At 37.2% G+C, this 16657-nt stretch overlaps 1 protein-coding gene across 5 annotated transcripts in view; it reads right to left on the bottom strand.

The window, feature by feature from the left end:
- nrxn2b (neurexin 2b) overlaps positions 1–16657 on the bottom strand; it is a 967206-nt gene that overhangs the window by 490285 nt on the left and 460264 nt on the right. For all 5 annotated transcript variants that reach the window (XM_037976383.1, XM_017422076.3, XM_037976382.1 and 2 more), the window contains 3 exons: positions 8643–9081; positions 5828–6211; positions 1859–2062 (listed from right to left, as the gene is read on the bottom strand). In XM_037976383.1, the coding sequence (XP_037832311.1) occupies positions 1859–2062; positions 5828–6211; positions 8643–9081 (1027 nt within the window). The remainder of the gene's footprint in view (positions 1–1858; positions 2063–5827; positions 6212–8642; positions 9082–16657) is intronic.

Here is a 16657-nt window from a genome sequence, read left to right as displayed (position 1 = left end):
ATATATTTATTATAGGTCTGGCTGAAATTTGGGGGTTATTGTCCTGCTGGAAGGTAAACCTACGCCCCAGTCTCAAATATTTTGCAGTCTCTAATACATTTTCTTCCAGGATTGTCATTCCTGTATTTAGCTCCATCCATCTTCCCATCAATTCTGACAAGCTTTCCTGTCCCTGCTGAAGAAATATTGCCATACCATGACACTGTGACCATCATGTTTCACAGTGGCGATAGTGTGTTAAGGTTAATGTACAGTGTTAGTTTTTTGCAGCACATAGCAAGTTCAGTTTTGGTCTGATCTAAGCCGAGCACCTTCTTTCACATGTTTGCTGTGTCCCCTGTATGGCTTGTGGCAAATTACAAACAAGACTTCTTAAGTCTTTCTTTCAATAATGTTTCTTTTTTCTTGCTGCTTTTCCACAGATGACAAATTTGTAGAGTGCATGACTAATAGTTGTCCTGTGGACAGATTCTCTCACCTGGACTATGGATTTCTGCAGCTCCTTCGGAGTTACCATGGACTTCTTGGTTGCTTGTTGGTTTGATATTTGTCATTTAAGGTGGAAGGCCATGCCTTGGTAGGTTTGCAGTTGTGCTGTACTCTTTCCATTTTTAGGTGATGGATTGAACAGAGCTCTGTGAGTTGTTCAAAGCTTGCGTTTTTTTTATTACCTAATTCTGTTTAAAACTTCTCAACAACTTTCTGACCTGTTTGGTGTGTTCCTTGGTCTTCTTGATGCTGTTTGATCACTGTAACAAATCTCTGAGTCCTTCACAGAACAGTTGTATTAATACTGAGATTAAATTACAAACAGGTGGACTCTACTAATTAGGTGACTTCTGAAAGCAATTGATTACTCAAAATTTTACTAAGTGGTATCAGAGTAAATGGGCTGAATACAAATACCTACTACACTTTTCAGACTCAAATTTGAAAAGAAGAATTAAAACAATGTATCATTTTCCTTTTGTGGAGAAGTTCAAGTTGTATGAATATGTTTTCAAGGCACTGTAGGTCTGAATTCCCCCAGCCATCTGCTTTTCAAAATAATCCATTTGCCAAATTATTTTCTTTCTGACACTTCACAGATCTCCTCATCAGTACTGCTTTTTGACTCCTTCTATATCTTCCTCTTCTTTCAACAAAGCAGTAATGTGCTTATGATGAGATTTGCACCTCAAAATCAAACTGCAGCTAAAAAAAGTGGAACTGACTGACAAAAACAAAAACAGGCTGAACCATGAGAAGGGTCCAGACAGGAGCAAGGCTACCTTGAAGCTTTAGGAGATAGGTTGAAGGGTAAAGGTTCAGGTCATGGGTATTGTTGGAGATGGAGCTTTTTCACAGGGTGAGGATATGTTTGGACCTCACAAAGAAAGAAAAAGAAAAAAACTAAATGTAGAGAGGGTGAGGGGCAGGGGTCAAAGATTATGGAAGAGAAATTACAGCAGGGTGTCTCACCACTGAAGACAAAAAGACTGTGAGCAGAGGTCGTCTTCAAATGTTGGTATTTACCTTTTGCAAGCAGTCTTTAGAGGAAAAGTTTCTTTATTTGTGCCTCAGATTTTGGTTTATGAGCATTTGTGGTATTTTTTTTCATTTAAAATAATGAATACTGAAAAAGCAACAACAAAAACTTGTGCCTCAACTGCAGCCAATAAGTATAAAAATGTCTGTAAATGAGAGACAAATTTCGAAACTCTTCCTGTCATTCATCAATATCATACAATAGAAAAATCATGGTTTTAAAGCCAACACATCAAATTAAATCTGTAAGAACAATAGTGCAGGGTGAAGATGGGGGACAGGGGAGGGGCATGGTTAACAACGACTCTAGAACTGAATCATCGTGGCCTACCGAGGTTGACAGTGAGTTTGACGCGGCCTCCGTCCAGCTCCAGTCGCAGAGTGTCTGCTGACTCTTTGGAGGTGGTGGCCATGAGCAGGCCGTACGCCCGCTGGGACATGAAGCGCAGCGCCACATCCTCAGCCTCTGTGTGCATGGTGAAAGGCATGATGATCTTCAGGTACATGCTGCCGTCATAACTCAGAACTGTTGCCTCTGCAGAGGAAAGAGAGAAAAAAACGGGAGAAGCAGGTGAGACTAAACTAAGGAAATGAGATAAGAATAAACTCAAAATGTAAGCAGGGAGTCAAATCAATAAACAGCTACATAACAACAGTCACAGGTCTGTACTGGACTAAAAGGTACACAAAAACGTGCATCTTTTAACAATCCTTTCATTGTACAAATGGCTAACAAAATGTTAAAAAAAATAAAAAAAATAATTAAATAAAGGCTATTGTGAGGGACATGTTCTGGACTACCTTTTGAAGATTTGTATTTGAAATAAATCAGCAAAATTAGCTACCACTTTTTTTTTAACCTAAGAGAAATGGCAGAAACTGAAATTGGTCTCAGAAATCAGGTACAATCCTGGTTGCTGCAAATGTAATCAGCCCTGCTGTGAACACACTGAGAGCTGCAGTTCCCTGAGGGCTGCTCTTATCCTGTACTGTGGATCAAACATGTCTCACAATAGGCTTACAGAAATCACTGTCACAGGCTGATTCAAGCCTTAAAAGTTTTAGAAAGTGTACAAGAAATGGGATTCAATTAAAGGCCTATCATTTCTTGAAGGAATGCACATCTCCTGCCACCTTTCATGCCAGTTTCACCTTTCATTCACTTTTTGTACAGTATTGTGAAAAGTAACACACTTTCAACTACTACCACTCTAAATTTTGGCTCAGTATTTGGGATCTTGAATGAGTTATAGACATTTTTGTGTTGGCTAATGTCGGTCAGCTGTGAAGGTCATCTTGAATGAGACTGGCTTCAAATGTTAATCAATTATAAATATACATCCTATGATTTTTTTTGTAAGTTTCAATGAAATTTGTCAAGTGGTTCATGAGATACTTTGCTAATAAACAAAGAGGGTTAGCTACAACAGTTATAGCTAGAGTTTAAGCAAAGAACTTGAGCAATACATAGCACTCGGGGGTATGTGTTATGGATGACTTTCAGCTAAAACCACACCAAATTTTAGCTCAGTATCCTTATAATTGACTGAGTTATAGCCATTTTTGTGTTTACCAAGATTGCATTGCTGTGTCATCTTTAAACAAGTTGACTCCAAAAGTTAATTAGTTCTAGATGTCAGCTCATTCATTTATTTCAGAAAGTGTCCAAAAATCTGTTCAGTGATTCATGAGACATTTTGCTAACAGCACAGACAAACAAACACACCATGGAGCAAAACCATGGTCACTTTGTTTTCAGATGGAGAAAAATCCCCTCTATTGGCCAAGAATCAGTTAAAAGCAGTGAAATTTTGTCCCACATACTGGACAAAAAAAAAAAAATATATATATATATATATATTACATTGAGTGCATACCGGCATTTCAGAAATGCATACAAGTATATCTGGAAATCTACTAGAGTAAGCTCTTTAAAACTGTACCAGTTGATATAATTCCGGATAACCTTTGTTTATGGTTCATTTATAGTTTTCGGTAAGTACCTTTAAACACACCAGTACTTCTTTGGCCAAAGTCCCACTGAGATTAAAATATGGTAGTTAAAAAGGTTTGTTATGAAATTAAAATCTATTTATGCAGTAATATCCTCTGTCATCCACTAGTCAATAACACTGACTCTTCAAATGCTTTGTTGATGTATAAATTAATTTTACTGACAATATACTGTATCAGGTTAGAAAGTTACCTTGTTCCTACAGTACCTCAAAGCGCCACAAGATGGCAGAGGAATATCACAAAAACCACACCTGACATCTCAGCACCCAAGGAGCAAACTGTTAAAACCTCCCCCCCTCCCTTCCTCCCTCAGATAAAGAAATTTCATCCTCTTCTTCAACTGTCCTGATTTGAATCCAATCTCTCCTTCCCTCATTACCCTCCTTGTCCCTCAAAATCCAATACCGTCACGGCTCACTCACCTCTGCAGACGAACCGTGGACCTGATGTGCCTGCAGCAAGTTGGGATAGATCTGAAGCAGCATGGCACTATTTGACTATCCCCCCACCCCTCCCACACAAAGTATCCCNTTTGTTTGGCAGGCACAGATGGCGGCTGTAGGCCCGGCTGCACTGCCACATTGCTACCAACCTCTCAGCCTCCAAGCCTCTGCTGCCCCCTCCCAGCTACCCTGGGTGGCATTTAGTTTGAAAAGAGCTCCCACTGGAGCAGCTACGATCACAGCAGCTTCTCAATGGTGTTGACGAACAAGGAAGGCTCGTCGTAATGAACGTGTCCAAGTGTTTACTTGTTTTGCTTTTTAAAATCGACAGTTTAACAACTTTTCTGTTTTCATTTTGGCATTGACTCAAGATTTTTTGCACATGTGTTTTTTAAAGTAGTAGATGACACCACATACTGTATATATAGGCAAAAGGCTGATAATATTAACAGTGTGCATATGTCTGAGTATGTGTTCATTTGTCTGTCATGTTAGTAAAACATCTCATGAACCAATGGACAAATTTTAATAAAACTGCCCTAAAATAATCATTGGCTCAACATCAGTAACTGATTGACATTTGGACACAATACAATTCAAGATGGCTACCACAGATAACACAAGCCTTAGCTGAATACCAAAATTGTTATAACTCAATCAATATTACAGATCTTGAGCTAAAATATCAGGTGGTAGTAACTAAAATGTATCCCCATCATATATTCTGAAAGCTCTGTTTTTAAAACTTAGCTTTTAACTATTGGAGTCAACTATGTGTCTGTGAGCATAATATCTTAAGAATCACTGGGCAGATTTTAATGAAACTATCAGAAAGTAACCATTTTAATCATTACCTTTTGGAGTCAAAACAAATTGAGATGAGCACCACAATTATTTTAACACAAAAACAGTTATGACTGTTAACTTTACGGATATTTAGCTAAAATTTGGTAAGATAATAGCTGAGACTAAGACACAACACATAGTCTAAACTCTACACACTGAGCAACTTTTGCTTAAAACTGATGCCATCAGTTGTGTTTAATCTGTTAGAAAAATATTTATTTTAAACAAATTGACATTTTAATAAAAATCTCAAAAGTAATCATTGGATACACACATGGACGTAAATCCTGGGGTGGTCGGGAGGGTCAGGACCCCTCCCATCTTGGAAAAGTTTAGATTTGTCCCCCCCAATAAATTATTGAAAGAAACTGTATTTACACAATATAGAAATAAAAAGTCCAAAATGAAACCCAACATTTATCTAAGAAAAAAATATTAGGATGAATTTTTAGTGGATGCACATCTACAACTGATTCACTGTTAGAGTTAATCTGATTCTAGATGGCTGCCACAGCTAAGCAACTTTAGCAAACACATAAATGATTATAGCTTGCTAGTTTTACAGATATTAGCCTAAAATTTAGTGTCGTAGTAGCTGAGAGTAATTCACAAAACATACTATGATTGCTTCACATGACACAACATCGTTGCTTAAAACTTTGATACTAACTGTTGGTGTCAACCCTGTTTGACTATTAGCAAAATATTCCATGTACTACTGTACAAATTTTATTGACGCTATCATAAGCCATTCATTGGATGTACACATATAACTGATTAACATTTGGAGTCAACTCAGTTCTAGATGGCCACCACAGCTAATTGACCTCAGCCAACACAAAATGACAAACCTTTGCCAAATTTGGGGATATTGTGCTTAAGTTTGATGTGGTAATAGCTAAGAGTCATCCTCATTCAGCTGAGTGGAACACATCTAAAAAATGCATTCAGATTGAAATCAGTTCTCTAGTTCATGCCCTATTTATCATCCTTACCTATTTCACAGTTGGTGCCCAGGTACCCGGTGCCAGTGCAATCACATATGTAGCGGTTCCAGCCCTCTTTGCACAGACCTCCATTGCCACAAGGGGCACTGCTGCATCGCTTTTGCAGCTCCCGGGTGCAGAAGCTGCTGACACCTAGAGCACTCTGGATCTCAGCCAGACGGCGCACGTCGCGGCTCTTGCCATCAATGAAGAGGTCACGGACACAGCCGACGTAGCCGTAGTTAAGGAGCGCCGTCCAAACCTCTGGAGGTAGGATGAGCTCTGTCTTGGACTCGGGCAGTCCTCCAAGGAACATGTCACTGTCCAGGTCAAGGATTTCACTGCCCTCTGGGGACATGAAGGTCATGCTGCGGCTGTTGACTGAGATAGACCCTAAAAATGGAAAACAGAAGCAAGAACAAATATTTTTCTGTTTAATGCTGAGAGGCAAATTTCTAAAAAATAGAAAGAACTTGGAGATTAATATTGCTCATTCCTAAAAAACTAAAGCTAAAGTTTGGTGTGGTAGTGGTAGTAGGTGAGAGTAATTTCCAACACATACTATGAGCGCTGAATTATCATTAAAAAATATTTGATGAACCATTAAATTGATTTTAATTTAACTCACAATGTAATCACTGAGTGCACATCTATGACTGAGTACCTTTTGGGTTCAGCCCAAATCTAGATAAATGTCACAGCTAACTGACATCAGCCAACACAAAAGTAGCTATGATTTAGTCAGTTTTACAGATATTCAGCTAAAATTTGGATTGATAGTAGCTGGGAGCCATCCATAATGCAGACTCTGAGCACTAACACATCACCCAAATTTTTACAATATTGCATGAGATTGTGCATAATGTCATTTATAAGGTTGGTCTAAAACAGTTACAACTCTTTTCATTCTCATCATAGGATGATCATAGGCTAAAATTCTTGGATGAAGTGAATATGCATTCCTTCAATGAATTCTAGGCCTGTATTATTTGTGGTTTACTTTATGCATCCTATATTTGGAAAGACATTTGAGTGCCTTCATGGCTCAAAACAACAGCGAAAATGATTAAAGATGGTACGGATAGGTGGCTGTGCAGGTGGGAGATCAAGTGGATGAATGAGTGAGCGGCTAATTCCGGGGCACAGAACTGAAAAGGACGTACAGCAAAGCGAGACTGGATGGATAGCAGTAGACTGTGTGAGCACATGTGTATCTAATGTGTCTATAATAGGCTAAATAGAAGAGAAGGGAAGCAGAATGCAGCAGGGAGTGGGTGAAACAAAAGGCCCCTCTCGCTTTCTGTGATTAACGACTTCATCTTAATTTTCTATTAAAAGCCAATTACAGCAGAAGCAGCGGTGAGATCACACGCATGTGCAGTTGCGCGCACACACACACACCAAGGCTCATTCACACCCTTGCTCATTATAGGACACCATTAGGAGGAGCTATCATGTCCACAAGGTGCTTTAACACCTACAGATCATTCATCCAGCACTGCATATTTATGCTCCTGTTTGAGACTGCTTACAGGTGGAGACATTTCAAGACATCACACATCTTTAAAAAACAAAAATCTACACTAGGAAGTCCCACTAGTTGCATTGTTATTAGATTTTGTAACATTAATTCAGTTAACTCAGCTGCCTCTTATGGCTATTCTACTGTGTATATGTATGTAAATGGTCATATAAATGTACTTTCACACCATGTGTTATACATGTATTAATGGTTAGAGAATGTTTGAATTAACTATATACTTATTATATTAATACAATTGCTAGTAGTTAGTTAAGTGCTTTTGTGAACCCTTCTAAAGTGAAGACTATTTATGCTTTATCAAGTATTTTTTAATGAAGAAAAACACACAAGTTCCTTTTCACCTGTGGAAATCAGACCAAAATCAGTCAAAATTATGCTAGGAGATATGGAATATAAAACATATAGTTGTGTATTGATAATTTTAGGCTCTCAAACCTCTTAAGTTCTATACTTCAAGTAAAGCAAAATATTTGTAAACAACAGAAAAGTATCAGTGTATATTATTCATAAATCTCTAAAATGCTAAACACCTGCTGTATTAAACACAATCAAGTTCCATTACTTTAATTGGAAAATACGTAGTTTTCCAGAAGCCTTATAATCTTTAAGTAGTTGTTCCGCCTCTGAATTCTCTTTAATTGCAAAGGTGTTGTTGGCCATAAAAGTCCTGCTTTTGTTATATCATCAACAATCAATGGGACAGTCGACTCTGTTGTTGTCATGTTTTGCAACTGTTGCCTGTGTGAGGAGAAGACTGTGTGCTAAATATGCTTATGGCCAGTTGAAAAGTTCTGCGGACTCGCAGTACAACAACAAATCCATAGAAAAGTTTTTTTCTAAAATCAAATCTGTAATTGAGTCCTGCTTCTAGTATGTCATCAACAATGAGTGAAAGTACATTTATATGACCATTTACATACTTATACACACAGTATATAGAATAGTTTATTCATGAGTTATTAAGCATGAATAAACATTGAGTAAGTTGGTTGTTTTTAGAAGTAATTAGCCTTTATGGGTAAAGCATTAATAAATGTGTTAATTTATAGCGTAATAAGTATGAATCATTCCTAATTAATGTCATTTTCAAGGTTAATTAATCATTTATTAATGATTAAATAAGGCTAAATAAGGTGTAGTCATTATAAAGTGCTGCCGCATTTTTTGTTTCCACAACTTTAGTATTCTAGCTAAATGTAATAAAAAGAGTCTAAATTGGTTGTAAGGTTCAGTGTGACATCTATTTAAAGACCCCCCCACCACCACCACCACCCCACTCACCTTTCCTTCCTTCCCTCTGGAAATCCACATGGCACCATTCCCCGTCGTTGACCTTCTTGTTGCTCGCCTTGAGCTTTGTTTTTCCAGAGCCCATATCGATCAGCAGGTATAAATATCCATCCAGAAGCTCCATGGCAAAGTAATCAGTCTTCAGCTCCCTAACAGGTTTCTGCTCTTTTGGACCTTGAGGGCGCCCATGGCTGAATAGCAGCAGGCCACTGGGCTCCGTAGTGCGGAAGTCAAAAGAGATAGAGCCCATCTTCTTGGTGTTCCATTTAGGCAAAGAGATGTAGGACTCAGGGGTTTCAAACGTTACAGGATCCAGAGCTGCCACGTCCTCACAGCGGAACACTAGATCACCGTTCAGCGTGATTTTAGGGTCACGTTCGATGGCCAGCCGGGAGAGCTCCAACTTAAAGTCATTGTTCTTGTACACCACCTATGGAGAAAAGAGGAAACCACAAATTACAGTATTATAGCTGTGTATAAACGAAGTATAACTGCTGATTCAAAAATGAAACCAGGGGTTGACCAATTATCTGCCTGATTAAATAAAAGAGGACTGCCTTAAAAAGAAAAGCAGTTTCAGGAAATTCAGTACTACATTAACAATATTAGCAAATCTAGAGAAAACTCTGTCAGCCTTGGGAAGTAATATAAGAAATCCTAAAAGAAAAAAAAAATTCTATTGACTGACAGTTTAAAGGCAGCATTTGTAGGACAGAAGAAGCATTAGCTTCTAACAACACACACACACACACACACACACAGAAAAGGTCAGATCAATGCTTCGTTTACTGATGTTTAATTATTTGGAGAGGAGATTCTTCACAGTTCAAACTAAAACACTAAGTGACCACTTGAGCCCAAGACATGCTTTCATCCATCTTAATGATCACAGCCAGGGTTGTGTTGGTGCACAACATTCTCAGAAAGTGCATCGGTCTTTGATTAACACTGCGTGAACTCCTAACTCCTTCTCAAATACACACAGTGTGCAAACTACTTGATGTCGTACATGAAATGTAGCTCAGAAGTGTAAGTAAATAGGCACATTAAATTGACATAAACAATTAAAGGCTCCAGGGGAAAATCCAAAAACAGAAAAATGTGATTGTTGCCCACGGCATTAATGCAAATGTCTTCAACAGCCTTTGATGAAATACACTGTAGCTCCATTGTTTGTGCTCAGAGTGTGTGTGTCTTCGTCTCTGCGTGAATTCAGAATGAATTAAAAGCTTTAAGCCAATTCTTCTTGTCTGTCATAGTTTCAGTTTTGCTTTTATTTGCTGAACATTCTGTACATGGCTTTTGAGAGGTAATAGCGTGAACAGAGTGAGGTCTCTCAGAAGGTGTTTTTCTCTTCATGTGGAACACTTTACTCTCCTCACACACCTACACAAAAGCCACCGACAGTCAAAACTGAAAAAAAACAAGTCTTCTCAACATTTCTATCTTTGTTGTTCTGCTGTTATCTCAGGTGCAGAATTAGGGGGCTTGTTTTGTTATTGCAAAATCTTCTGGCAGCAAATGTGCTTAGTTAAATTGTGACATGCTAAAAACCTTTAATGTTTCTGAAAAAAAAAACTATTTGCTTGCTCCTTGGAAAATCAAGCTTTAGCATGGAAAGAAAAAAAATATTTGATTAAGTTTATATACACTTAATATTTAATCTAGAAAGTAGATTACAAAATAGAAAAAGAAAACTTAGTTCAAGTTATAGATCTTGTTTGCTTAACAGTACAACACAATACAATGCAGAAAGTTACAAAATAATCAGAAATTATATAATAATGCAATATGACAGGATATGATATGATATATGATACAGTAAAACATAATGCGATATATAATATAATACATGACACAATTTATGTGAAATGATTTACAATGTGATTATATGATATAATATGAAACAAAATCTATGAAATCATATAATATATGATATGATGATTACTAATATGGTATGATACAAAATGATGTATGATAATATGATATATTATACAATATGATGTGTTGTGATATGATTTATTTTCATATGATATGATTTGATACATAACATTACAAGTAGAGGTTTGCGATCCAATACCAAGTAAATATAGGGCCAGTAAAACCGATACCGATACTTTTTATTATTTAAGTTTGGTATATCATCAAACTTCTGATCTTTAGTTGTTTTTGTGGTTTGCACAAAGTTTATAGGTGTCCACAAAATACTTTAAGTAAAATTTACATGATAAACAGAAACAACTGTAAAACAAAACAATATTACAATATTTATATTACATTTATATATTTATTATATACTACATTTAAATTTTTTCCTTAATAAACAAAGTGCAAAAAACTATGAGCAAATCAAACTAAAAATATTTTGGAGGTAGAGTTAAGAAACTACAATGCCAAAATAAAATAAACTTTCTCCCCTTTAGTGCACTTAGACAGGTTAGTGGGCGGGGCTTGCTGAAGACGCCCGGCTCCACTGAGTCACGTGATGGTGCAAGGTTAGACAAGACACATTGGGGAGGGGATGAAAAGAGAGAGATAAAGTCAACCGGACCTGGTTGGCTGTCACCTCTTAATGAAACTGCAGCGGTGCAGACAAGAGGGAATCTGAAACTAAAGTATCGATCTCAGCACGCTAGTATCAATCTGATACAAATTCTGAGTTTGTATTGATATTTTGGGTCGATCCACCCAGCTCTAATTACAAGTCTGTGTGATGTGATATAATATATAATATGAAATGATACCATATGATAAATGATATATGATATGACACAATACAATGTAAAATGAGATGTGGCAGAATATCATATGACACAGTCTAATATAGGACAGTGCAATGCTGTAAGAAATATGATATGATAGGATAGGATAGGATAGGATAGGATATGATATGATACACTGCAATGTAATAAAAGATAAATGTTACATGATACATTGTGATATAAGATGTGATAAAACACAATATATTATGATACAATAAGAAAAAATGTAATATGACACATGATTTGATATAGTAAGATTAGATGTGATTTATTATATGATACAGCATAATGCCATGGAATCCTACACAATAAGCCACAGTATGGTAGTATACAAGACTACATCAAATAAAACAAAATACTTACAAGTGGAATACTAATATTCTCTCCATACTTTCATAATATATTACTTAAAAAATAATTCATCAGCAGATGTTTTTTACTGAAAGTGGCTTTCAGCTGAGAAACACATAAGGAGCAATAAATAGTTCAGTATCTCACCCCCTGACACTTTGATGAAGGAAATGGGGAAGCTGTGAATTGAATCAACAACCTTCCAATTAAACAACCTCTTGAGATCATCGTGAGTTGCAACTACCAAAACAAGATTTAGTCTCATAATATCAAGATATTTAGGTACATGGAATTCACGCAGAATAACTGGGTGGAAGTCTCCTTCTGTTGGGATTTATTGACCCATTCCCATAAATGCTTATATTTAAAAGTGTTGCTTTAGGAAATTTGGCTCATGATTTCAAAATAGTCATCCCTTTTTGTTTGTCAAAATATCTTTTCAGTGCTCTCTAATCTTACCTATCCTTTCCTCACATAGAAGGACACTTCATCCCTGCCTCTCTTCCTACTCTTTTAACCATTTCAGCTCCATACAAGTACATAATGCTCAGTAAGAATAGAAATTTTAGAGTTTCCTTTAATTTAAGGCTCCCTTGATTATCTTTTAAATTAGCCACAGTGTATCACATACTGTACACTTCATAATGTCATCATTAGCAAGAATTAGTCCTGGTAATTAGCCATGATAATGCTAAAACTGGCAGCTAAAAAGGCGTGAACCTGCCTGGTTTTAGGTATTAGGGGACAAAATGTGTTGGCTGCAAAGGAAAAAAAGCTGGAAAAAAAGGAAATAAATATATATATGATTTTCATTTATGCAGTTATAATAGTTTGCCTTTGGTTAAGAACTTAAAAATATAGCCTGTTTTTTATTTATTTATGATTTTTATTTTCCTTAAATTGTTTCTGGACCCAAAATGGTTTAAGCAAATAGAGAGTTGATGAAGTAGTTAAACTAAAAAATGCATGTATGTACAAATAAAAAATGAAAAAAAAAAAAAAAAATTTAAAAAAACAGCCATGGTCTTTGTTTATTATAAAAGCTAGGCACTGATTCTGCTACAGCTTCACTAACATGAATATAATATGAAATAAAATACAGCCAGAGCAAATACCAGACTATAAAGTACTATCAATTTTCACTAAATATACAACATGTATTGTACAGAATACTTTTACTATTATTATTACTTTTATTTGTGTTTGTTAACAACAAGTCAACACCTATATTTTTTTTTCTACCAGCATTAGTCATTAGGATTCCAGCAAATGAAATATCAATGTATGTTCTGACAAAAAATAAAAATAAGAAAATAGGGAAAATAGTATTTCCATAAACAAACAATTTCCAGGGGGGTTGGTTCACAACTCAATTAAGTTTACATATTCTTAAAAAGGAATATGTTGTTCACAACTGTATTATTTATTTAATTTTCACAATTTCAAGTCACTTTTTAAAAAGTGTTTTGTTTCATAGCTTTAATTTATTTTCTTCAAAATAAAACCACTACATGAGCATTTTCATGTATAGTGATTGCCTATTTTATGTCTGAATTAGTGCCTGTTTTACAGTCCTTAAAAGCACCTATACAGGGACTTAAAAACATGCTATTTCAAAATACTGAAATTTTCAACTCTTGGTGACTTTGTCATCAGGTCTCTTTTGCTTTTTCTCATTTTTCTGATGGTAATTAAAAGCTTCAGCCGGGATCCCTCTCTAGTTTTATTTAATCTGTTTTCTTTTACTATTTCTCTCTGCAGGGCCGTGGAGGAGTTGGTGTCTGTCTCCAGCGGGCACACCCTGGACAGGTTGTCAGTCCATCACATGGCCACATAGAGACAAGACAGAGAGACATTCACACTCTCACTTTATGGTAATTTAGAGTTACCAATTAACCTAACAAGCATGTTTTTGGTCTGTGGGAGGAAACCAGAGTACTGGGAAAAAACACATGCATTCACAGGGGAAACCAGCAAATTTCACAAAAAAGGCTACAACCAGGTCGCAAACATGCAACCTTTTGTTATGAGGCGACAATTGTGGTTATATATATGCAGTTATATTTTATATGTTGTTATTTGATTATGAGAAACTACATTTTCAAAATACTCTCCTGGCCTCATAGCCCCAGGGTCTGCCATTGAGATGTGACTGGAAAATGTCAAGAGGGAGATGCAGAGAGGGCAAAATTGCCACCTTAACATGATGGAGAGGTTTGAGTACCCCTGTGATCCTGGGAGTTATGATGTCTGGAGCATCTATGGCAAACTGGCCTCAGGAGAGGAGTAAGACTAAGAGTGATTCACTTGCTGATGAGGGAAGACCATAGAAAACAGGTTATCTTGTCATGGGATAGGGAAACCGGTGCAACCTTCAGGAGCTAGGCCTGGAGGGGAAACTGGTCTTGGTGAGCACCTAGAGTTCAAGCCTTGGTCCCTGGAAGTCTAAAAACAAGTCTGAAAAACAGGGGCTTGCTGCATGTCAAAAAAGTAGCCAAGGTTTGATACTATGTAAGTCAGGTGGTAGGAGAGGGAAAGGCTTTGGGAATACTGATTCCTGGTGTCATAAACTAGCTGAAATTAACTATTATTTTCTCTAAAACACACACAGCTGTGAGATCACAGAGCCTGCCTTGATTGACAAAAATACTCCAATTCAGTGTGTACAGCATTACATACTTATAATATATAATTCAGCATACACTTGCCATTTGTGATGCCCTATCAGCATTATTACTTTCTGCATTAGTAATTGTTTTACGGGTACTATGAAAACAATGGGGGTGAAGGGAGATGGGAAGAGGAACAATGAACAGGTTGTGTGGAGGCAACTTGCCAAATATAAAGTCTCCATGAATGTTGACTTGTGGTAGGTAGCAATGAGTAAGGATGATGGATGGCACCAGTAGATTTTATAGAGCAACAAAAGTGAGAATAGGAGGAAGCTGTGGATGAAAAGATAGAGCAATGAGATGATAAAAGGATGACAAGGAAAAAAGAAAAGAGTAAAAGCAAGTGAGGGCAAAGATGAGGCCAATAGAATTCACCCAGAGTATGGAATCAATCGAAGAAATCAATTTTTAATTTGGCTGTCAGGATGGCAAAGCTGGTGTACCAACAGTGCTACTTTGGACTTAATTACACAAAACTGTCTCGAAGAAAGTGAAGATGAGGAGCAGAAAGAGGGAAGGAGGGAAGGAGACACGGAATGAGAAATGCAAGAAGAGTGACAAGGACAGGCAGGGGGAAAGACACTGATGGAGAAGGTGGTGTGAAATGGGTGATAGCAAGGTCAGTGACTGGGAGAGTAATAGAGCGGCGGAGGTTTAGGGGAGGGACAGATGGTGAGACACAGAAGAGTCTGTGGAAACAAGACTGAGGGAAAAAGAAACCTGATTTCACGCTCCACCTGTCTTACTGAGAGGCTAGAAAACACATATATACATCACACAGTGTATGATCATAGCATGTGGGTGACTTTGAACATGCATGAAGCACACACACACATACACCAAATATAAAACTTCACAGGATTTCAGTGTTTCTTTTGGTGCCTTTTTTTCTTTCTTTCTGCTGTGCTCATCCTTTGGATTTGTGCTGCCTGGGGGGTGTTGGCCAAGCATATCAAAGGCATTTGACCACGGTGGCAGCATGAAAGCCTTGCCGCAGACCATAACTCCACCATTAATCCAAGCTGTGGCACAGAACTAGCGCAGGATGAAACACACTGCTGTCTACTCCCCACACCACTCACTTTCCTCTTGCCTTTCAGTGACTGCAGTTACTAAACCTGGTAGTCTGTCTCTCTGATTGGAGGTTTTCTCAATGTATTTTCTTCGTAGTTACCTTTCTGACTCAGCTCAGCTCATGAAGTCATTAGAGCTTGACCACAACTGAAAATCAGAAGCCATAAGGCTCACACACTAGGAAAACAGCGTAGGCTCAAGCTTTCAGCATGCTCAGGTCCAGATCAAACATCTGTATGGCTTATCAACGCATCCTTTGAAACCAGCTTTTCTGAAAGAGAAAGTTTGGCCTTTTTGAAGTGATGTTCTGTGGAGTTTTTATCAGTAACCAGAATCTCACTCAACGAAGAAATCACCTGGAGCAATATCAGTTTGGAATATCAGGCAGATGTTCTCTCAGGGAGTTGAGCTAACAGCTAGTATACGCAGAGCCATTTCCAAAGCTGACTATTGCTGTCTTAAAACTACTTCAACCACAACAAATTTTATAGCAGATTTTATTGATTTGTACACTATCTTACTTACAAGTCATGCTTAATGTATTTCTATTTGCAACAAAAATTTCACATGAATCATTACTAGTAACAAACCACAGCTAAATCAGTTTTTAGTGCAAATAATGGTCTAATGCAAAATATGAAAAGACTCAAACTTCCCAACTGTATTTCTTTTTTTCTTTCTTTTTTGATGCTGCCTCTTCATTTTCACCTCCATTTGTTACAGTTAGTGATCTGTTTTCCTTCTTTTCACACCCCCTCCTCTACCCCATTTTCTGTCTGTACACTGACTGTAAATCCTGCCTTGTCGTGATGAGATAGAGGATAGTTAAACGCCTTGGGAAGTTAAGGACCCACCAGGGATCCTTCCAATAGCAACCCAAATAATGAAAATGTAATTCTACAGGCATAATTAAGTTAGAGATAGGGTGATTACAGAATGATCCATTAAAAGTGATGGCAAAAGTAATTACTTATTCAATCAGCAAGGTTTTATGAGAAAATAAGATGGCACCATGTTGCGTTGCCTCTTTACTAGTCATTACATTTACAAGAGTATAATACTTTACGTTGTTATTAGTCCTCATGACAGCTTGTTCAACCATGAGGTAAAGCCGAAGAGGAATAAAAGTCATTACTCTCAAAGTTGG

Source organism: Kryptolebias marmoratus, linkage group LG7, assembly GCF_001649575.2.
Source record: "Kryptolebias marmoratus isolate JLee-2015 linkage group LG7, ASM164957v2, whole genome shotgun sequence".
NCBI lineage: Eukaryota > Metazoa > Chordata > Actinopteri > Cyprinodontiformes > Rivulidae > Kryptolebias > Kryptolebias marmoratus.
Note: the sequence above shows the minus strand (reverse complement) of the source record. Positions and strands in the feature narration are given on the sequence as shown.